At 41.9% G+C, this 17,565-nt stretch overlaps 1 protein-coding gene across 1 annotated transcript in view; it reads left to right on the top strand.

Moving 5' to 3' along the window:
* Positions 1–8,372: 8,372 nt before the first annotated feature.
* The window catches only part of MYOF (myoferlin), a 165,673-nt gene continuing 156,480 nt past the window's right edge, over positions 8,373–17,565 (top strand). Inside the window, exon 1 of the mRNA XM_019639002.1 lies at positions 8,373–8,669. Coding sequence (XP_019494547.1) covers positions 8,582–8,669 — 88 coding nt within the window. The 5' untranslated portion in view covers positions 8,373–8,581. The remainder of the gene's footprint in view (positions 8,670–17,565) is intronic.

Raw genomic sequence — 17,565 nt, 5'->3', positions numbered from 1 at the left:
AGGACAGACCTAAGGCCACTTACATAGATTAATGTACAGATTTGCTTGACAAAAAAAAGGTGAGGAATAATGAAACAGCAAAATAACAAGATCTTAGCTGAGGTGAAGTTGGAAAAGAAATAGAGCTCAAAAGACAGTGGGTTTGAATCCTGGCTCAAGTTTTTAGCTCTTCTGAGCCTCAGCTTTGTCAGCTGAAAAGATGAACCCAAGAGTCCTAGGTCCCAGAATTGTTGAGAGCAGTGCATGCGAGATGTGTGAGACCTGACATTTGGTCTCCACTAGCCAGGGAGTTTCATCAGATCAGAACTTTGACTTATTCTCCACTGAAGCCCCAGCACCCAACACATGGTACTTGCAGATTCTCAAGTATTTGTTGGACAAACAAACATATTATTGATGAATAAATGGCTGATCACTGTGTTAATTTACTTTTAGCTCTCTTATTCTTTCTTGATTTTTTCCAAAAGGAAATAGGTTTTAGGTGTTTTTCTTATAGTGTTTGTTGAAATCTTACAGATTTATATCTAAAACCTGATTGCCTTGGTAAATAATGTGTTTTCCAGCCTCTGCAGGACAGTCATCTGGTGAGTTTTCCAGTCTTACGTAGTCTATCCACTCAATCATGCCCATTTTTGGGGGCATTTTAGTCCCCACTTTTCACTGCCTGCCAGAGCATTCCAGGTATCTCTCCCATACTTAAGGTAGGATCTGCAGTGATGCAATCCCCACACTAACCTCAGCTGGCCCCAGGGGGAGCCCAGGAGTTGGGATGACCCTGTGATTGTCACCATTTGGAGCAAGAGGGCCAGGCCCTTATACTCCTGCATTGATAGATCAGTCATTGGAGGTAGACTGCTCCTGAAAGGCAACATGACTTTGGACAGGAAGTTTTCTTCAGTGTCCGTAATCCCCAAAGAGGGCTGACAGTGAAGGGACTTTTCTGGTTGCTTTCTCAGCAGGTGTGGGTAACAAATTCTTCATTCTTAGAGGAGGATCTGGGTGGCATATTGCAGCATACATCACACTCTTATATTCCTCTAAAGCTAGTTCCATGACCACATCTGCCCTTAATGGGGTGGGCAGAGCATGCTTTTCTATGACAAGTCACCTGACAACATACCCTCCTAGCTAGAGAAGGGAGAGCTACATGGGAAGACAGAAGACAACAGAGCAACACTTTGAGAGAAAATGCTTTTGAACTTGGAATTCTGTACCAACCAAACTGTCAGTTTAATATGACAGTAGAATAAAGCCATTCAGACAAGGAAGGTATGTGCTCCACCAATACAAGAAAGTCAACCAAGAATGAGGAGGACATAGGATCTTGAATAAGAGATACAAAGGGATGGAGAAGGAAGCCCTAGAACAGTACTTGTGCAGTAGCTCTAGAGCAAAACCATGTCAGATCAAAACCATTCAAAAGACTCCAGGACAGGTTTCTTCAAGAAGATGAAATTAATATAATACCTAATATGTTTGGACATACTGAGATATTTACATAATTTGGGGAGAGTTTAAGGTACAAAAGGCAACCACGAGTTATTAAATATAAAAAAATCAAAATGTTGTATAAAGCACGTCATAGTATATTTCATGACTCAGTTGTAAATAGTGTTCATATAGTCACAATAATGTAAATACGTGACCTAAGCAAATTTATGATATATTTATATTGGGTGGATGGGATATAGGAAATGTATGCATACGTAGGTAGATTGAGGGGCAGTGAAAGAAAATTAAGTCCTTCTTTTCCTTGCTAGGAAACAAGTAGAAAATGCCCCAAATTGGGAAATAAAAAAGTAGAAATAAAAGCATGTTATTTGGAGATAAATAACCAAATAATCAGATGAAAAAGTTAAAAGTAGGGACCTCTGGGAGTGGAAATGCTGCTAGAAAATGTGGATGTGAGGAGAGGTGAACTGCTAATTTTGTAACAAGCTTAGAAGGATTTCTTGATTCTTTTTGTCTTCCAGCTTTACTGAGATCTAATTTACATAAAGTATTATGTAAATTTAAGTTGTACAACTGTTGGTTTGGTACACTTATATATTGCAAAATGATCTCCAGCACAGCATTAGCTAACACTTCCATCATACCACATCTTGATTCTTTAAAATAATTATAGGTAAGACTTATAAAATAATAACTTATCAGAAGAAATAAAACCCCAAACACAAACTTTTCCAAATAATAGAAAAAAAGGGAGCAGCAGTCCCCAACTCGTTTTATGATGTTAACATAACTTTGATACCAAAGCTGGACCAAGACAAAATGAGGAAGGAAAATTATAGATCAGTCTTATTCATCAACATAGGAGCAAAAGTCATAAATAATGTTAAAAACTATTATCAATACAAATTCAGCAATATAAAAGCCTAAAATATGACAACTAAATTGGATTTATTCCAGTAATGCAAGGTTAGTTTAATATTAGACAATGAATATAATTCACCACATTCAACATAAAAGTCATATCTTCTAAAGTTAAACCATCTGATAAAATGCAACTTTATTTTTTTCAAAAGCCTTATCAAGGTAAGAATGAAGAGAACATCTTTAACCTTAAAAAGGCTAATTACAAAAACCTACAGAAAACATGCTTATGGTGAAATATGGAGACCTTTCTCCTTGAAATAGAGAAAGGGTAAGGATATCTGTAATTACCACCCTTGCCAATATTGTAATAAAATATCTAGTCTTTCACATAGTAAGAAAAGTAAAAATAAAGCAAGTGCAAGGATTGGAAAAGAAGGAGCAAAACAGTTATTATTTGCAGATTATATAATTATAATGATAAAAAATCTCTAAGAATTTACTGCTCAATTATAAAAGTTAAAGTGAAAGTTTAGCCAGGTTACTGGACACAAGGTCAATATACAAAAGCAAATGTACTTTGCTGTACCAACAATAATTAAATCTAAGAATTTTAAAGTATGTAATTTACAATAGGCCTCTTCAAAAGTTAATGTCATGGAAAAAAAGATGAATAATGGGAGACTGTTCAAAAATAAAATGGTCAGGGCCGGCCGAGTGGCACATTGGTTAAGAGCTGGCTTGGGACGCCAGCAGGGCCCTGGTTTGGATTCCACATGAGGGCCAGTGACACTGCCCTCTACAGCTAAGATGGTGAACAACAGCTTGACCTGGAGCTGGGCTGCTGTGTGTCGCCTATTACGGCGTAGGCTGCAACCCCTGTTGCAGTGGGCTGTCATAAACTACTGTGTGTGGCCAGCAGCCAGTGTGAGCGGCTGGCAGCCTGTGTGAGTTGCCAAGAGCTGCCGTGAGCGGCCGTCCAGATACCGGCGACCAATCTGCCTCACCTGGAAAGAGCGCACTGATAATACCAACATGGGCCAGTGAAGTAAAGTACTCCACAACTAGACTGAAGAACAAAAGGACAACAACTTGTCTGTTCCCCTTCCTCTGATTCCCCAGCGCTGTTCCCCTCCCCCAATTCCCCAATAAAATCTTTAAAAAATAAAAAAATAAAAAAAATAAAATGATCAAAGAAACAAAACAGCCAAATGTGCAAATGCAATGTTTGAATCTTGATTGGGTCCTAATTTTAAAATATACCAAAAATCTAAAAAAAGATACTTTAATATAAATAGTTATTAGCATAATTGGATAACTTGAATACACAAGACATGGCCATATTATTGTGATACTGTAGAAAAATGTCTTTATTTATTTTAAAGATTTTTATTAAAATATAGCTAACATACAATATTATATTAGTTTCAGGTGTACATCATAGTTATTCAACAACACAACACCCACCTGGCACTATACATAATTATTACCATATTATTAATTATATCCCCTATGCTAAAGAAGTGATCACCATGATAAATCCAACAACCATCTGATGCTGTACCAAGCTATCGTGATATTATTAACTATATCCCCTGTGCTGTACATTACATCCCTAAGACTTATTTTTTTTTATATCTGGGATTTTGAACATCTTATTCCCCTTTGTCTTTTCCCCTTTTTTAAAATTTTCACTTACAGTTAACATTCAATATTATTTTATATTAATTTCAGGTGTACAGCATAGTGGTTAGACATTTATATAATTTATGATGTGATCCCCCTGACTAATGTAGCACCCACCTGGCACTATACATAGTTATTACCATATTACTAACTATATTCCCTTTACATTTACTTTACATTGCCATGACTACTTTGTAACTACCAATTTGTACTATTTAATGCCTTCATCTTTTTCATCCTGTCCCCCAACACCCCTCCCATCTATCTAGTACTCATCTAACACCATACATAGTTGTTACAATATTATTAACCAAATATCTTATGCTATCCCCTACATCCCCATGACTACTTTGTAAAAACCAATTTGTACTTATTAACCCCTTCTCCTTTTTCACCCATTCCTAACCCTCCTCACATCTGGAAACCATCAAAATGTTCTCTGTATCTATGGATTTGTTTCTATTTCATTTGTTTGTTAATTTTGTTCTTTAGATTCCACATATAAGTGAAATCACATTGCATCTGTCTTTTGCTTTCTGACATACTTCACCCAGCACAATACCCTCCAGGTCCATCTATGCCACCACAGATGGCAAGAACCCATTGCCTTCCATGATTAAGCATTATGCCATTGTATGTATGTATCACGTGCTCTTTATCCATTTAACCATTGAAAGACACTCAGGCTGTCTCCACATCTTGGCCATTGTAAACAATGCTATAATGAACATGTGGATGCACACATCTTCTAGAAGTAGCATTTTGGGTTTCTTAGGATAATTACCCAGAAGTGGGATTACTGGGCCCTTCTTTATCACTTGTTATAGCCTCTCTTTGAAGTCTATTTTGTCTGGTATAAATATTGCTACCACAGCTTTTTTGTTTGTTAGTTTCCATTTTCATGAAATATCTTTTTCCCATCTTTTGATCTGGTGAGTCTCTTGTAGGCAGCATATGTAAGGGTCTTGTTTTCTTATCCATTCAGCTTCTCTATCTTTTGATTGGAACATTTAATCCATTTACATTTACAGTAATTGTTGATAGATATGTAGTTACTGCCATTTTATTCTTCTTCTTTTTTTTTTTTTTTGCCTTAAGGAAGTCCCTCTAAAATTCATTATGATACTGTTTGGTGGTGAGGAACTCCTTTAGCTTTTTCTTGTCTCGGAGGCTCTTTACATGTTCTTCAATTCTAAATGACAGCTTTGCTGGGTAGAGTAATCTTGGTTGTAGGTCCTTGCTTTTCATCTCTTTGAATATTTCCTGCCAATCCCTTTTGGATGCAAAGTTTCTGTTGAGAAATCAGCTGATGGTCTTATGGGAGCTCCCATTGTAGGAAACTAACCGCTTTTCTCTTGCTGCTTTTAAGATTCTCTCTTTGTCTTTAACCTTTGGCATTTTAATTCTGATGTGTCTTGGTGTGGGCCTTTTTTGGGTTCATCTTGTTTGGGACTCTCTGTACTTCCTGGGCTTATATATTTATTTCCTTTGCCAGGTTAGGGAAATTTTCCATCATTATTTCTTCAAATAGGTTTGCAGTTCCTTGCTCTTTCTCTTCTCCTTCTAGTACCCCGTGATGCACATATTGGACTTTTGATGTTGTCCCAGAGACCCCTTAAACTCTCATTATTTTGGATTCTTTTTTCTTCTTGCTATTCTCTTTGGGTGTTTTCTGCTACCTTATCTTCTTAATCACTGATTCCAATCTCTGCTACATGTAACCTACTGTTGATTCGCTCTAATGTATTCTTCATTTCAGTTATTATAGTCTTTATTTCTGTTTTTTTTTAAATGTTTTCTATCTCCATTTTTATGTCTCCTTTCTCTTTGTTGAAGTTCTTTCTGAGATCACTGAGCATCCTTATAACCAGTGTTTGGAACTCTACATCTGGTATTATAGATTGCTTTTCTCCATTTTGTTTAGTTCTTTTTTTGTAGCTTTGTTCTGTTCTTTAATTTGGGAAATGTTTCTCTGTCTCCCTATTTTGGCTGTCTCCCTGTGTTTGCTTCTATGTAGGGCTGCTATGCTTCCTGGTCTTAGTAGAGTGGTCTTATTTAGTAGGTGTCCTGTGGGGCCCAGTGAGCAATCTCCCTGGTCACCAGATCCAGGTGCTCTAGGTGTGTCCCTTATGTGGGTTTTGTGTGCCCTCTTGTAGTAGTTGAGACTTGATTGCTGTTTACACATCAATGGGAGGGATTGACTCTCAGGCTAATTGGTTGTGAGGACTGACTGTGACTACAGTGGAGGAGCTGTTGTGCAGAGGCTGACCCTACAGAGCAGGGTTTGATTTAGCAGGGCTCTGTTGCCTGCCCAGTCTGTCCTTTGGGTGTGTTGCCCTTGGAGGTGGCCAAGTGATGCTCCTGCCCAGTCTGAAGCTGGCCACTGTGGCTGCCAGCCCCTGGGTCACCTGGGAGGAGACCTGTTGCAGGCCAAGTTCAGCCACAGACTGTGCCCTGCTCAGGGCCACCTGGCATGAGCCACAAAGCAATCCAGAGATGGCTGCCACCTGAGCTGTGCTTGGAGGTGCCTTGAGAGGCCAAACCATGAAACAAGGCTAGCTGTTGCTAGCAGGCTTAGAGCTGCTCAGCCAACAGATATGCCAAAGCCAGTTGCTGCTTGTTTGGGTTTTGTGAACCTTTGAGAGATTTTAGGAATGTCTGCAGCATGAGCCAAGGCAGGCCATTTATACAGAAAAGCCACTGGAAGTGGCCTGGGTGTGCCTGAAAATTGGGTGAGGCATGGTCTCAGGGAATCAGTAGGGTGGGGCAGACAAAAGGTGATAGCCAGTTTGAAGGGGACTTAGATATGGTGTTTGCATGAGTCTGCATGCTGGGAGGAGGGCTCAACAAAGCAACAATGGCTTCTGCCAGCTCCTCCATCCTAGAGAAAGCTGCCCCTCCAGCCTTCACCCTGAATATAGACAATTCAGTTCCTCCCTGTATGTCCCTGGTGCCTTTCGAGCTGCTGCCCCAGCACTGGAGCTCAGAGTGAGAGCAAGTGAGTCTGTCAGTGAGTAAGCACTGAAACTCTGGACTGAGAAGGAGCTGGGACTCCTGGTTTCTCAGGGGAAGGCTTCTGCAGCTGAGATATCCCTTCTGATTTTTAATGGCCCCTCATGAGTGTGGAACCAGCCCGTTCTGCATCTCTGCCCCTCCTACCAGTCTCAAGGTGTCTTCTGTATGTCCTTAGTTGTAGGGCTTTGGTTCAGGTAGACTTCAGGCTATTCTCAGTAATGGTTGTTTTGTAGTTTAGTTGTAATTGATATGGTCCTCAGAGGAGGTAAGCACAGCATTTACCTACTCTGCCACCATCTTGGCTGGAAACAGACAAAAATATTTTTTGCTTGACCAAACTTTAGTCAGTCTCCTGAACCTTCTCTTAGGCTCATTTCTTCACTTCCTTGTAAAATTGAGTTTTAGGAAGAATCCTACTAAGTCAGTTTACCCAGAACTGCCCCCACCCCCACACATACCCTCTACATCTGATCACCCTCGTTATCTGATGGTGTTCCTTCTTCTCTACCATCTCTAATGTGATTTCTGATCTCCCTAATCTATGTTCAGCAAGAATCCTGTTTGGTCGGTTTAGCCAGAATATTCTTTCTCCCTGATGTTTCCTGTTGGTAATTTTCCACTCATTCACACTGCTCCTTGGCTATAAATTCCTACTTGCCCATGCTCTATTTGCAATTGAACCCAATCTCTCCCTTCTGCTGCAAAATTCCATTGCAGTGGTTCCTATACCTATCTCAATAGTCCCTGTCCCCTTGAATAGAGACACTTCTCAGATTTATGTCCTGAAAGAGTAGTGAGCCACTTCTCCATTTTTATTGAAGACTGTTAACAGCATGTGATAGACCAGGAAAACTTAAGTGACTAGCTTTCATGTCTTAAGGATATTTTAAGAAATCCTATGATGAATCCTTTTGGAAAGCAAAGAATTAGACTCCAATACACCAATTTTGTAAACCCATATTACTGCTTCCAAATTGGGTTCGCTTGAAATAAACTCAGTTATTCCTCTGCCATACAGTAGGGGGCACTCTTTAACTATTTTGTTTGTTTTAAATATCTACAAGTAGTTTCTGAGTGTGTTCAACAGCATGAAGGAAAAAACAGCAAAAGTAAAAATTTTAAAATGACTAAGTAAAGTTTTAAAACTCTGTGACGTTCAGAAAACAATTAAAGCAGTGGCAGAAAATGAAGTTGGTTTCACAAATTATTGCTAAAGGCAGCAAGGTCTTAGTGGTCTCCTGACCTGCCCATGTTGGCTCCAAATCCACTTTAGTTTAATTCGTTACACATAATTTTTCTTAGTTGAGGTTTTGTTTTTTTCACTTCCACATTTCCCGAATTCAAAAGTGGGTGCCTGTGGCACTGCCGAGACTCCCGGGAGTTTGGATATCAGTTTACAGTAGCCTTCAGCAAATAATCCGTCAGAGATCCACCCATTGCATTTCCCCCTTCCTTTCTCACTGAAGTCCTCCCCAGCCTTCTCTCCTGGGGCGGTGCGGCTGGAGCTCCAGCGCCCATGTCTCCTTAACTTCGTTTGCTGAAACTTGCTCTCTTCCCATTCAGAGCCATGCTTCGTGTGATTGTGGAATCTGCCAGCAATATCCCTAAAACGAAATTTGGGAAACCGGATCCTATTGTTTCTGTTATTTTTAAGGGTAAGGAAAAGTTTTCTTCTTTTTCTCAAGCCCTGTTTTGGAATGTTAGTTTTCTGGAGTGAGTCACATTCTTTCAAAGTCTGCGTGTAGGAGACTGATAAAGCCAAGGCTCTCTGGCTTTAGCTCCAGTTTGTTACCAGGGTAGGTCAGGGGAGAAAACCAATTTCTGTGGACTGCTATTCATTTTCCCCAGGGCTTTGAGACCTGTTATTTGAACTCTAATAAGGTGATTTCTGTAAGCCCTTGGAGGGGAAAATGTATTTGTTAATCCCCAAATTTCAGATATCAAAAAAGTCTGTGTTGGTTCAAAGTAAGAGTCATGTGCATTTTTTATTGTCTTTGCCTGTGAGAAATGGGTAAAAGAGGAAAACGTGCAATTAAGCGGTCTGAGGTACTATTTCTCCATAAAACAGCTCGCTGCTGCTTTTATTGTCACTAGCCTTCTGAGAGGTGGGATGAAGTTATTATTTTGGATTAGTTTGTTTTCCTGCTACTTTGTGCTTCTATGTAATTGTTCTTCATCCCTCCAAAGTTGGGATTTTTTTTTTTTTTGGTATGTTTTGTAGCTCTGAAATTGCTCATAGAGAAAAGAGCTCTGAACAAAACAAGTCTGCAGTTTGGGGATTTAATTGTAGTTTGGTCTTGATGAATGACCTTGAGCAAGTGACCTCATTTCTCTGGATGTCCGTTTTCTTTTCTGCAAAACGGGTGAGGAGAGTTTATTATTTATTTATTTATTTATTAAAAAGATTTTATTGGGGAATTGGGGGAGGGGAACAGACAAGTTGCTGTTGTTTTGTTCTTCAGTCTAGTTGTGGAGGATGTTGCTTCACTGGCCCAAGCTGGCGCCGTCATTGCGCTCTTCCCGGGCAAGGCAGATCAGTTGCCGGCTTCTGGACGGCCACTCACGGCGGCTGCTGGCCGCTCACGCTGGCTGCTGGCTACACACGGTAGCTTATGACCGCCCACTGCAGCAGGGGACTGCAGCCTACGCCATCGCCGGAGACCCACGGCAGCCCAGCTCCAGGTCCTGGGCTGCCGTTCACCATCTTAGCTGCAGAGGGCAGTGTCACTGGCCCTCATATGTGGGATCCGAACCAGGACCCTCTGGCATCCCAAGCCAGTTCTTAACCAACGCACCACTCGGCCGGCCCAAGGAGAGTTTAAACTAGATAATTTTTAAAAGGCCATTGCAATTCCAAAAGGTTATGTATTATTCTATGACATTGCAGTGGAGGGGGACAGGAGTGGTTGGTGTCATGGCACTCTCCCAGGCATTGTAAAATGTTTCCAGTTTTGGCTGGATTTATGTGTCTAAATCTGCGTTTAGAAACTTTATCATTTTCTGTTTAACCAAGATTGTTGGTAAGATTTTACATCTTACCTCTTGGCAGAAGGGATGAGACTGAGAGGGGAGGGCAGAGAGTGTGGGAGCCTGTATGGGCCCATGTTTCCGGACCACACCTTGGCACATTTCTCTCCTACCCTAGGAAACTGACTACTTCTCCCTTCCAGTTTCTGGGTAATCTATGACTTTCTCTTTTCTTTTGTCTCTATTATCTTCCTATTTCTCTTCTCAAACCTCTCCTTGTCAGGATGAGCAAGAATATGAAAGGAATGAAACCCAAAGCTGCCAATGGTTATTTAGTTAAAAAAAAAAAAAGATTTACAGGGCAAAAGTTGGATTCTTAAAGGACAATGTGGTTTGAGAACCTGGTTGATAAATACGTAGTCATGTTATATCAGAGTTAATTTACAAGTATTAATTTTAAAGAAAATTTTTTTCCTTGAAACTATTACATAATAAGGACATACATGGCAAATTTGTATCCTTTACCATTGACATGTAAAGGCAAGTAAAAATACATTGGATTCAATCTGGTGATGTCATTATTTGAGATAAGTCATATAGATTATAAAGGAATTAGAGTTTAACATTATATTGAAATGTGACTTGTTATTTATCTGGAGTGTATATGCATTGTTCAAAAATTTTAAATGACTAAAAATATCTCTAAGGCTGTGAACATAAACACTCAATTGACAGTGGAGAACTTCAGTAAAATTGGGCAAATACGGTTTCTCCAAACAATTACATTTACTAGATTATTTAATTCTAGTATCTTCCGGTCTCCTTTGGCTGTACAAATTGAGTGGTAAAGTCATTCATTCATTCATTGGACAAGCAACCTGACAGAAGAAATACTTCCGAACTCAGAGTAGGAACATCTGGACTCTGGCTGATGTAAACTAAATATCTGATAACCCAGTTTTAACTACCTAGGTCTCAAATTTCTCAGATGTGGAATGATGGGAACTGATCTTGAGGTTCCTTTCAGCTTTAAGAGTCTATAATTTTACAGTGCCGTGTATTGAATACCTGTTCTCAGGAAGATATACAAGGTGTAGCCTTAGGCGTTAGAGAGAATATAGTAATGAGTATGACATTTTTCTTGCTTTCCATCTATTCCAGTGGTTTAAAACCCTGTTGATGGCTAACCCTTTCCAGGTGTGCCTCCCAACTTTGAGCACTGTGTAAAATCAACTAACATTAAGTTCTGACAGAACTGAGGATACTTGTACCATGAAATATCCATCAGAGGGAGCACAGCCAAGACAGACATGCTTTGTGGTGTGGAGTAGGGTAGAGTGGGGCGAGTAGGATGTCAAAAGCCCAAACAGAAGATCAAGACAGCACCAAAAAAAACCCTTGTGTTTATTGAAATGTGTAAAATTTTGCCTCTTGAGGACATAAAACAAAGATCAGGGCAATAAGCAGTTTTTCTCAAATTCTAAGATGGTAGGAAGAATGTCCAAATAATGGGCGTGTTAATGGTGATGCCATATAGGCATCATGAGGCCCTGTTAGATTGTATTTACACTGTAGTTGGGAATGTACTGCACAGACAGCCAACTGGCTTAAGGTTGACCCCAGCTTTTTGGAACTGCACCTGCAATATCTCTGAGATACGCATGTTTTTACAAAACACTCTGAAAGGTAAAAGTGTTTAATCTACTGAGTCATTCCCATCACTTCCGGGAGAACAGCGCTTGGAGACTCACTCACCACCTAAGGAAAAGTGGCCACACCCTATTGAAGCATGGGAACTCTCAAAGGTACATTTCCCAAAGGTGAATTTTACAAGCTCTCAGCCATTTATAAAGCCACAACTCCTTTTCAAAACTAAATTAATACGGCATGTTTTTCTTCCCTTCCTCCACACCACATCTTCTGTGCATGCCCTCACAGTGTGTCCAAGGGTGCTGGTATTTTTCTGGTTTTGGTCTACTGGTGAATTTCCCCATCCACATGGGATTTGACCCTAGGTCTTCTGGAGATTTTGGCATGGGTGGACAGCCTGAGTGACAGTCACTTACTATACCAGCACTAGCATTTATTAAATTCTTACACTATATCCACACCTGTTTATATGATCTTCTTTAATCCTCACTTTATTGTTAGGAAGTAGGTATTATCTTTTTCATTTTACTCATGGGGAAACTGAGGCAGAGTCAGGTCAGGATTCAACTCAGGACTGTCAGACTCCAGAATCTCCATGTGTATTCCCTGAAGTCATCATAGATGAAGAGACACAATCTATGCCTCAAACCACCAGGTCATATTGTGAATGCTTCCTCCCTCTCTGAACAGATTGAGTTGTTGAGTATGTTGGGGTCATTTGGATCCAGTTTGAAAGAGGAAAAATGTGTACTGAGAACACAAGAACTAAGAAGCAGCAGAAGCAGCAGCAGGAGGAGGAAGAGGAGGTGGAGGAGGAGGAGGAGGAGGGGAAGGGGAAGGGAGAAAGAAAACCCAGCCCTTTTGGGGTGAATTTCCACAGGGCAAGGAAATCCTTTATGACATACTGTGACTCAGAAGCTCAGAGCTGACATAGCTTCGCAGTGAATCAGTTCTTCTGATAACTAAGTTAGAGCCTTTTTGGTAGTGGAGACTAAAACTCTAACTTATTACTATACATGTAAAGTATTAAAAATTTAATATTTGAATGGCAGGGTGAGCCTCCACTTCATCTCACCTCAGTTCTCTGCTTCATTACCTTCAGCACCTTTTACATCCCAACATAAAAACAACTTATAAGTTACAAAAAAATAAAAAGAAACCCTTCACCTTCTCTCTCTTTCATTATTAAAAACTAAACAATTATCCTTCTGCTTAACTCTCCTTATTGTCAAAATTCACTGCCTGGGCATTCCCCACCCTCTCCCTTCTCTCTTTGGCTGCTGTTTCTTCCTGCTGCTTCTCTCAAACGTAAATTCATTCAACAAATATTGATCGAGAGCACACTCTGCCAGGCTGTGTGCTCAGCACTGCGCATCAGATGAGGGACAAGCCAGACTTAGCTCCTGCCCTCCTGCAGCTTGTCATCCTGTAAATCCAGCGCGAGTACTATGATTCAGAGTCAATGAGTTTCAACTCCTGAAAAGGAGGCACCATCATGAATGATAGATGATGTTGATGATGAGACCTTACCAGCTATTTATTAAACACTGCTCTAAGTGCTTCACATATATCGATTCATGTAATTCTCACCCCAAAATGAAGTTTTTCGTTTTATAGCTGAAAGAGACCAAGTCTTGGGGAGTGGGTGGCTTGCCTTGTTCAAGGTCTCACAGCAGGTTCTAGGTGATGCTGGGACCCCCATGTCCACTGCTGAGACTGTAACACCCCTGTGTCTGGAGGCATCTACGTACAGCCCACCCTTGGATAATAAGACACGTGGGCTCAGGACTCAGCTAGCGATGGTTGACATCCAGGCTCTATCTCCTACCCATTGTATTTCCTTGGGCGAAGTCAGCCCTGGGGGCATGTGGTCAGACCAATGCCAAGCGCTGGAGCATTGGTGCCTTTGGGCCAGGCACCATTGGCCTCACAGGCCTTGTCTGAGGCTCCAGATGCCCTCCGGTTTCTCTCATGTGCTGGACACATTATGATGGCTTCCCGTGTGTGACATGGCTTGAGGAAGGAGTCTCCTCCCAGGGTACTTACGTATGAAAAGCCCTCTCCTGGGCTGGATTGCATTTGTTCTTCACAACTTTTGCAGGTGTCCAGGGCAAATATTGTTTATACTCATTTTTGAGATGAGAAGCTTGAGTCTCAGAGAGGACAAGAGTGGCGAAAGCTGGGCAACCAGGAAGAGGCAAGGAATGACCAGAATCCCGGTCCTGAGGCTCTTAGTCCCGCGCACTCTCCCCACTGCTGAGCATGTATCTGGCTTTCTTTGTGCTTGGCATCTATAATATCTCCCTTGCTTAAGTCTGTTCTATCCTCCATTCCCATCCCACGAACAGGCAGTAATCCATAAACACTCCTGATTCCCAGCTCTGCCTCAAGCCTGCAGCAACTGACCAGCCTAGCTTGCCAAGGAGTCCAGAGGTCAAAGCCACACACAACAGAGGAGGGAAGGCTGAGGACACTGGGTTAAAACTGCTGCCAATGGCAGAAAGCCCATTTAAAGAGATTATAAATTATTGGATCTGAGGCTGAATCTAATTCAGCTAGAAGTTTGTGATGGGATCAAATGATCAAGATTTTGACTCAGTGCTTTGTGTTTCTTTTCTTTTTTTTTTCTTTCTTTTTTAAGATTTTTATTGGGGGAATTGGGGGATGGGAACAGCGCTGGGGAATTGGGAGAAGGGGAACAGACAAGTTGTTGTCCTTTTGTTCTTCAGTCTAGTTGTGGAGGACGTTGCTTCACTGGCCCAAGTTGGCACCATTATTGCTCTCTTCCAGGGTGAGGCAGATCAGTCGTCAGCTTCTGGATGGCCGCTCACGGCAGCTGCTGGCCGCTCACGCTGGCTGCTGGCTACTCACGCTGGCTGCTGGCTACACACGGTAGCCCATGGCAACCCACGGCAGCAGGGACTGCAACCTACACCATCGCCAGCAACTCAAGGCAGCCCAGCTCCAGGTTGAGCTGTTGTTCAGCATCTTAGCTGTAGAGGGCAGTGTCACTGGCCCTCTTATGTGGGATCCGACTGGGGCCCTCTGGCATCCCAAACCAGCTTTTAACCAATGCGCCACTTGGCCGGCCCTGTGTTTATTTTCAAAGTTCTTTTCTATGACTGTTTTATTTTCTCTTGATACCATCCCTTGGAGGCATAGGACTTGGATCTTCTTTGTGTAGTCTGACGGAGGCAGTTTATGATTCTGATCTAACACATTGGAGTGTCCCCCGTATCCTAGGCACTGTCACACTTTCTCATTTAATCCTCATCCCAGCTACAGGAGGTGGGCTTTGTTATTCCCCTTACAGGACACTTGGGCCTTGAGAGGCCCTCCTGAAACTCTAGGAACTCGCCATTTCCAGAAGCTGGGTTTGAGGGAATTTCATTGTCTAGCAAATGAGGTCTCAGAAACATAGGTGAGGGTAGGAGCCAAAATGCCTACATTCAAATTCTGGCTTTGTCTCTTACTAGCATGTGATCCTGGACAAGCTACTTAATTTTACTGTGCCTAAAAATAAGAATAATAATAGTAACAGGTAACACATGCAAAGCCCTGGCATATTATGAGCCCTATATATGGTAGTCATTATTCCTGGGCATTAGGTACCAATATTTATTCATGAAGAAAGCTAAATTCAGAGAGTTGGAGTAAGTGGCCCAAAGTCATTCACATGTAAGTGATGAAAATGTGGCAGGTTGGCTGGCAGGCTCAGCCCGCAGAGGTGGTAAAGAGCAGAGGTTTGGAAATGAGGCAGACTTGGGGCTGTAGCCCAGCTATGCCACTTACAAGTTTAGGATCTTGGGTAAATCAGTGAACATCACATAATCTCAGTTTCCTCATCTGTGAAATGGGGATTCTGATACCTCCTTTATAAGGATTAGACATGAATGTGTTTAAAGTGCCTGTCACAGAGTGGATGGTCACATGTAAAATAACAAACAAACCAAAGTGGCATGTGGTACTGTTCTCCACTAAGGAAGCTAATCCAGGTGTGTGGTCTACCTGGGCTCCGTCCACCTGCAGACGGGCAGTTAACAGAGCTGGAACGTGACCACTCGCCAGGCTCAGCTTTTAGGAAGAAGATCCTAAAAGTTGAAGAAGATCCTAAAACCCATACAGGTTGTTCGGGTCGCCTGGGCCTGACCGCAGTTCCCTGAGAGGATTTGGTTTTGATTCAAGAGCTTGTATGCCTCACTGGGAACCTCCAGAGTCCAGTGGGACACTGGAAATGGAAAGTGAAGCTGAGTGACCCTGCCTGCCTTACTGTCTGGGCATTTCTGTTTATCAACGATATCACTGACTGCTTCAAAAATGTACAAAAGAGCCTTGCTTTGTATCACAGTTGCCTTTTGGCCAAAATACCTTTCTCCTAGAACCTGTTCGGCAACATCTCCTGGAGCAGTAGGGCAGCCAGGTCTGGGAAACAAAAAGCCAGAAATACTCCTTCAGCCAGGTTGACCTGGATGGGCCACATGTCTCCCAACTCCCCCGGGTCCCTCTAAGTTCTGAGGGCAGAAGTCTCCTGCTGGCCCTTCTCAGAGCTTTCCCTGCCCCCTGGTTCTTGTGGAAATTCTTCCAGATGCTGGCGGCTGCCAGGCTGACTGCCAGGGAGGAGCAGTGACTGCCCACATGCCAGCTGCCACAGGTGGGCCTCAGAGGTCTGGAACGGAGCCATGGGAGAAAATTGCTCTCCCAGGCTGTGCCTGGCATCACTTGGCACTTTCTCTGGTCCAGGGAGGGAAACCCCCGGGGTCCACAAGGGGTGCTGCCCAGGTGCTGTAATAAGAAACCAGAGCTCCTGTTGGTTTTGTGCTTACTGTGTGCTGGGACTGTGCTGAGCACTTTGTATTCATTCTTTCCCGTAATCATTAAAGCAACCTTAGTAATAATACTTAGATGAGTTCATGAAGTTGAATTCATTCAAACCATGGAGAAATTACTATGTGATCAGCACTCCAGGGACAATAACAATATTAATAAAATATAGCTTCAGCCTTCAAGGAGTCACTGTCTGGTCTTAATCCTCCAATTTTGGAAACTGCTCTGTCTGCCAGAGTCTGAATCCCAGCTCTACCACTTACTAGTTGTGTGAGCTCTGATAAATGGCTTAACTACTCTGTGTCTTGGTTTCCTCCTTTGTAACTGGGGATGATCATAATAGAATTTACCTCTTAGGGTCATTGTGAAGATTAAATGAGACAATCCATGGGAAACACTGGGAACAGTCTAGAGTACTTAATAACTGTCAGCCATGCATGGGTAGCCTTCAGGGGATCTATGAAATTCCAGGCCAAATAGTTGGTGACTTTGTATATGTGTGTGAATGTTTCTCAAAACAAAATGGCCAGGACCTGGGGATGCAGAAAAGATAAAGAAGTATTTCTGAATGGGAGGTGAAGTCCAGCTGCATGGCTGATCTACCTTGTGTACCAGAGAGCTGAGTTACTTAGAGAAGCTTTGTAAATAGCGCCCCCACTTCTCCTGGGCCCATTTCAGTAAGATATTGCAAATTAATCTGTCAGGATTTAGGGGTACTTCATAAAACCCACGTACCTGGAAGAAAACTTAGAGATTCTCTAGTCTAAACTCACCAGTTTATAGAGGAGGGATTCTACCTCTGATCTCAGTGGTAGAACCTATGTGTCCCAGAGATACCAGCTCAAAGAAATGAGAGTTCACTGATTTGAAAGTCCAGTCAGAAATGCTGGATCAACACCTGTCATTTTTCCTGTAGGATTGTTATTGTTAGGTGTGTCTTTGGAAGTATTTAAAACGTGTTACTATTGAAGGGGGTCAGAAACTCAATGGATAACACATCTGACTACAAGATCAGAAGATTCTAAAATGCATTACCATTATAGGTGTTACTTCCATGAGCACCATGGCCTCTCCAGAGAAGTGGAACCAATAAGAGATCATATATATATA

Source organism: Hipposideros armiger, unplaced genomic scaffold (assembly GCF_001890085.2).
Source record: "Hipposideros armiger isolate ML-2016 unplaced genomic scaffold, ASM189008v1 scaffold_42, whole genome shotgun sequence".
Classification (NCBI taxonomy): Eukaryota; Metazoa; Chordata; class Mammalia; order Chiroptera; family Hipposideridae; genus Hipposideros; species Hipposideros armiger.
This window is presented reverse-complemented; position numbering and strand designations above follow the sequence as displayed.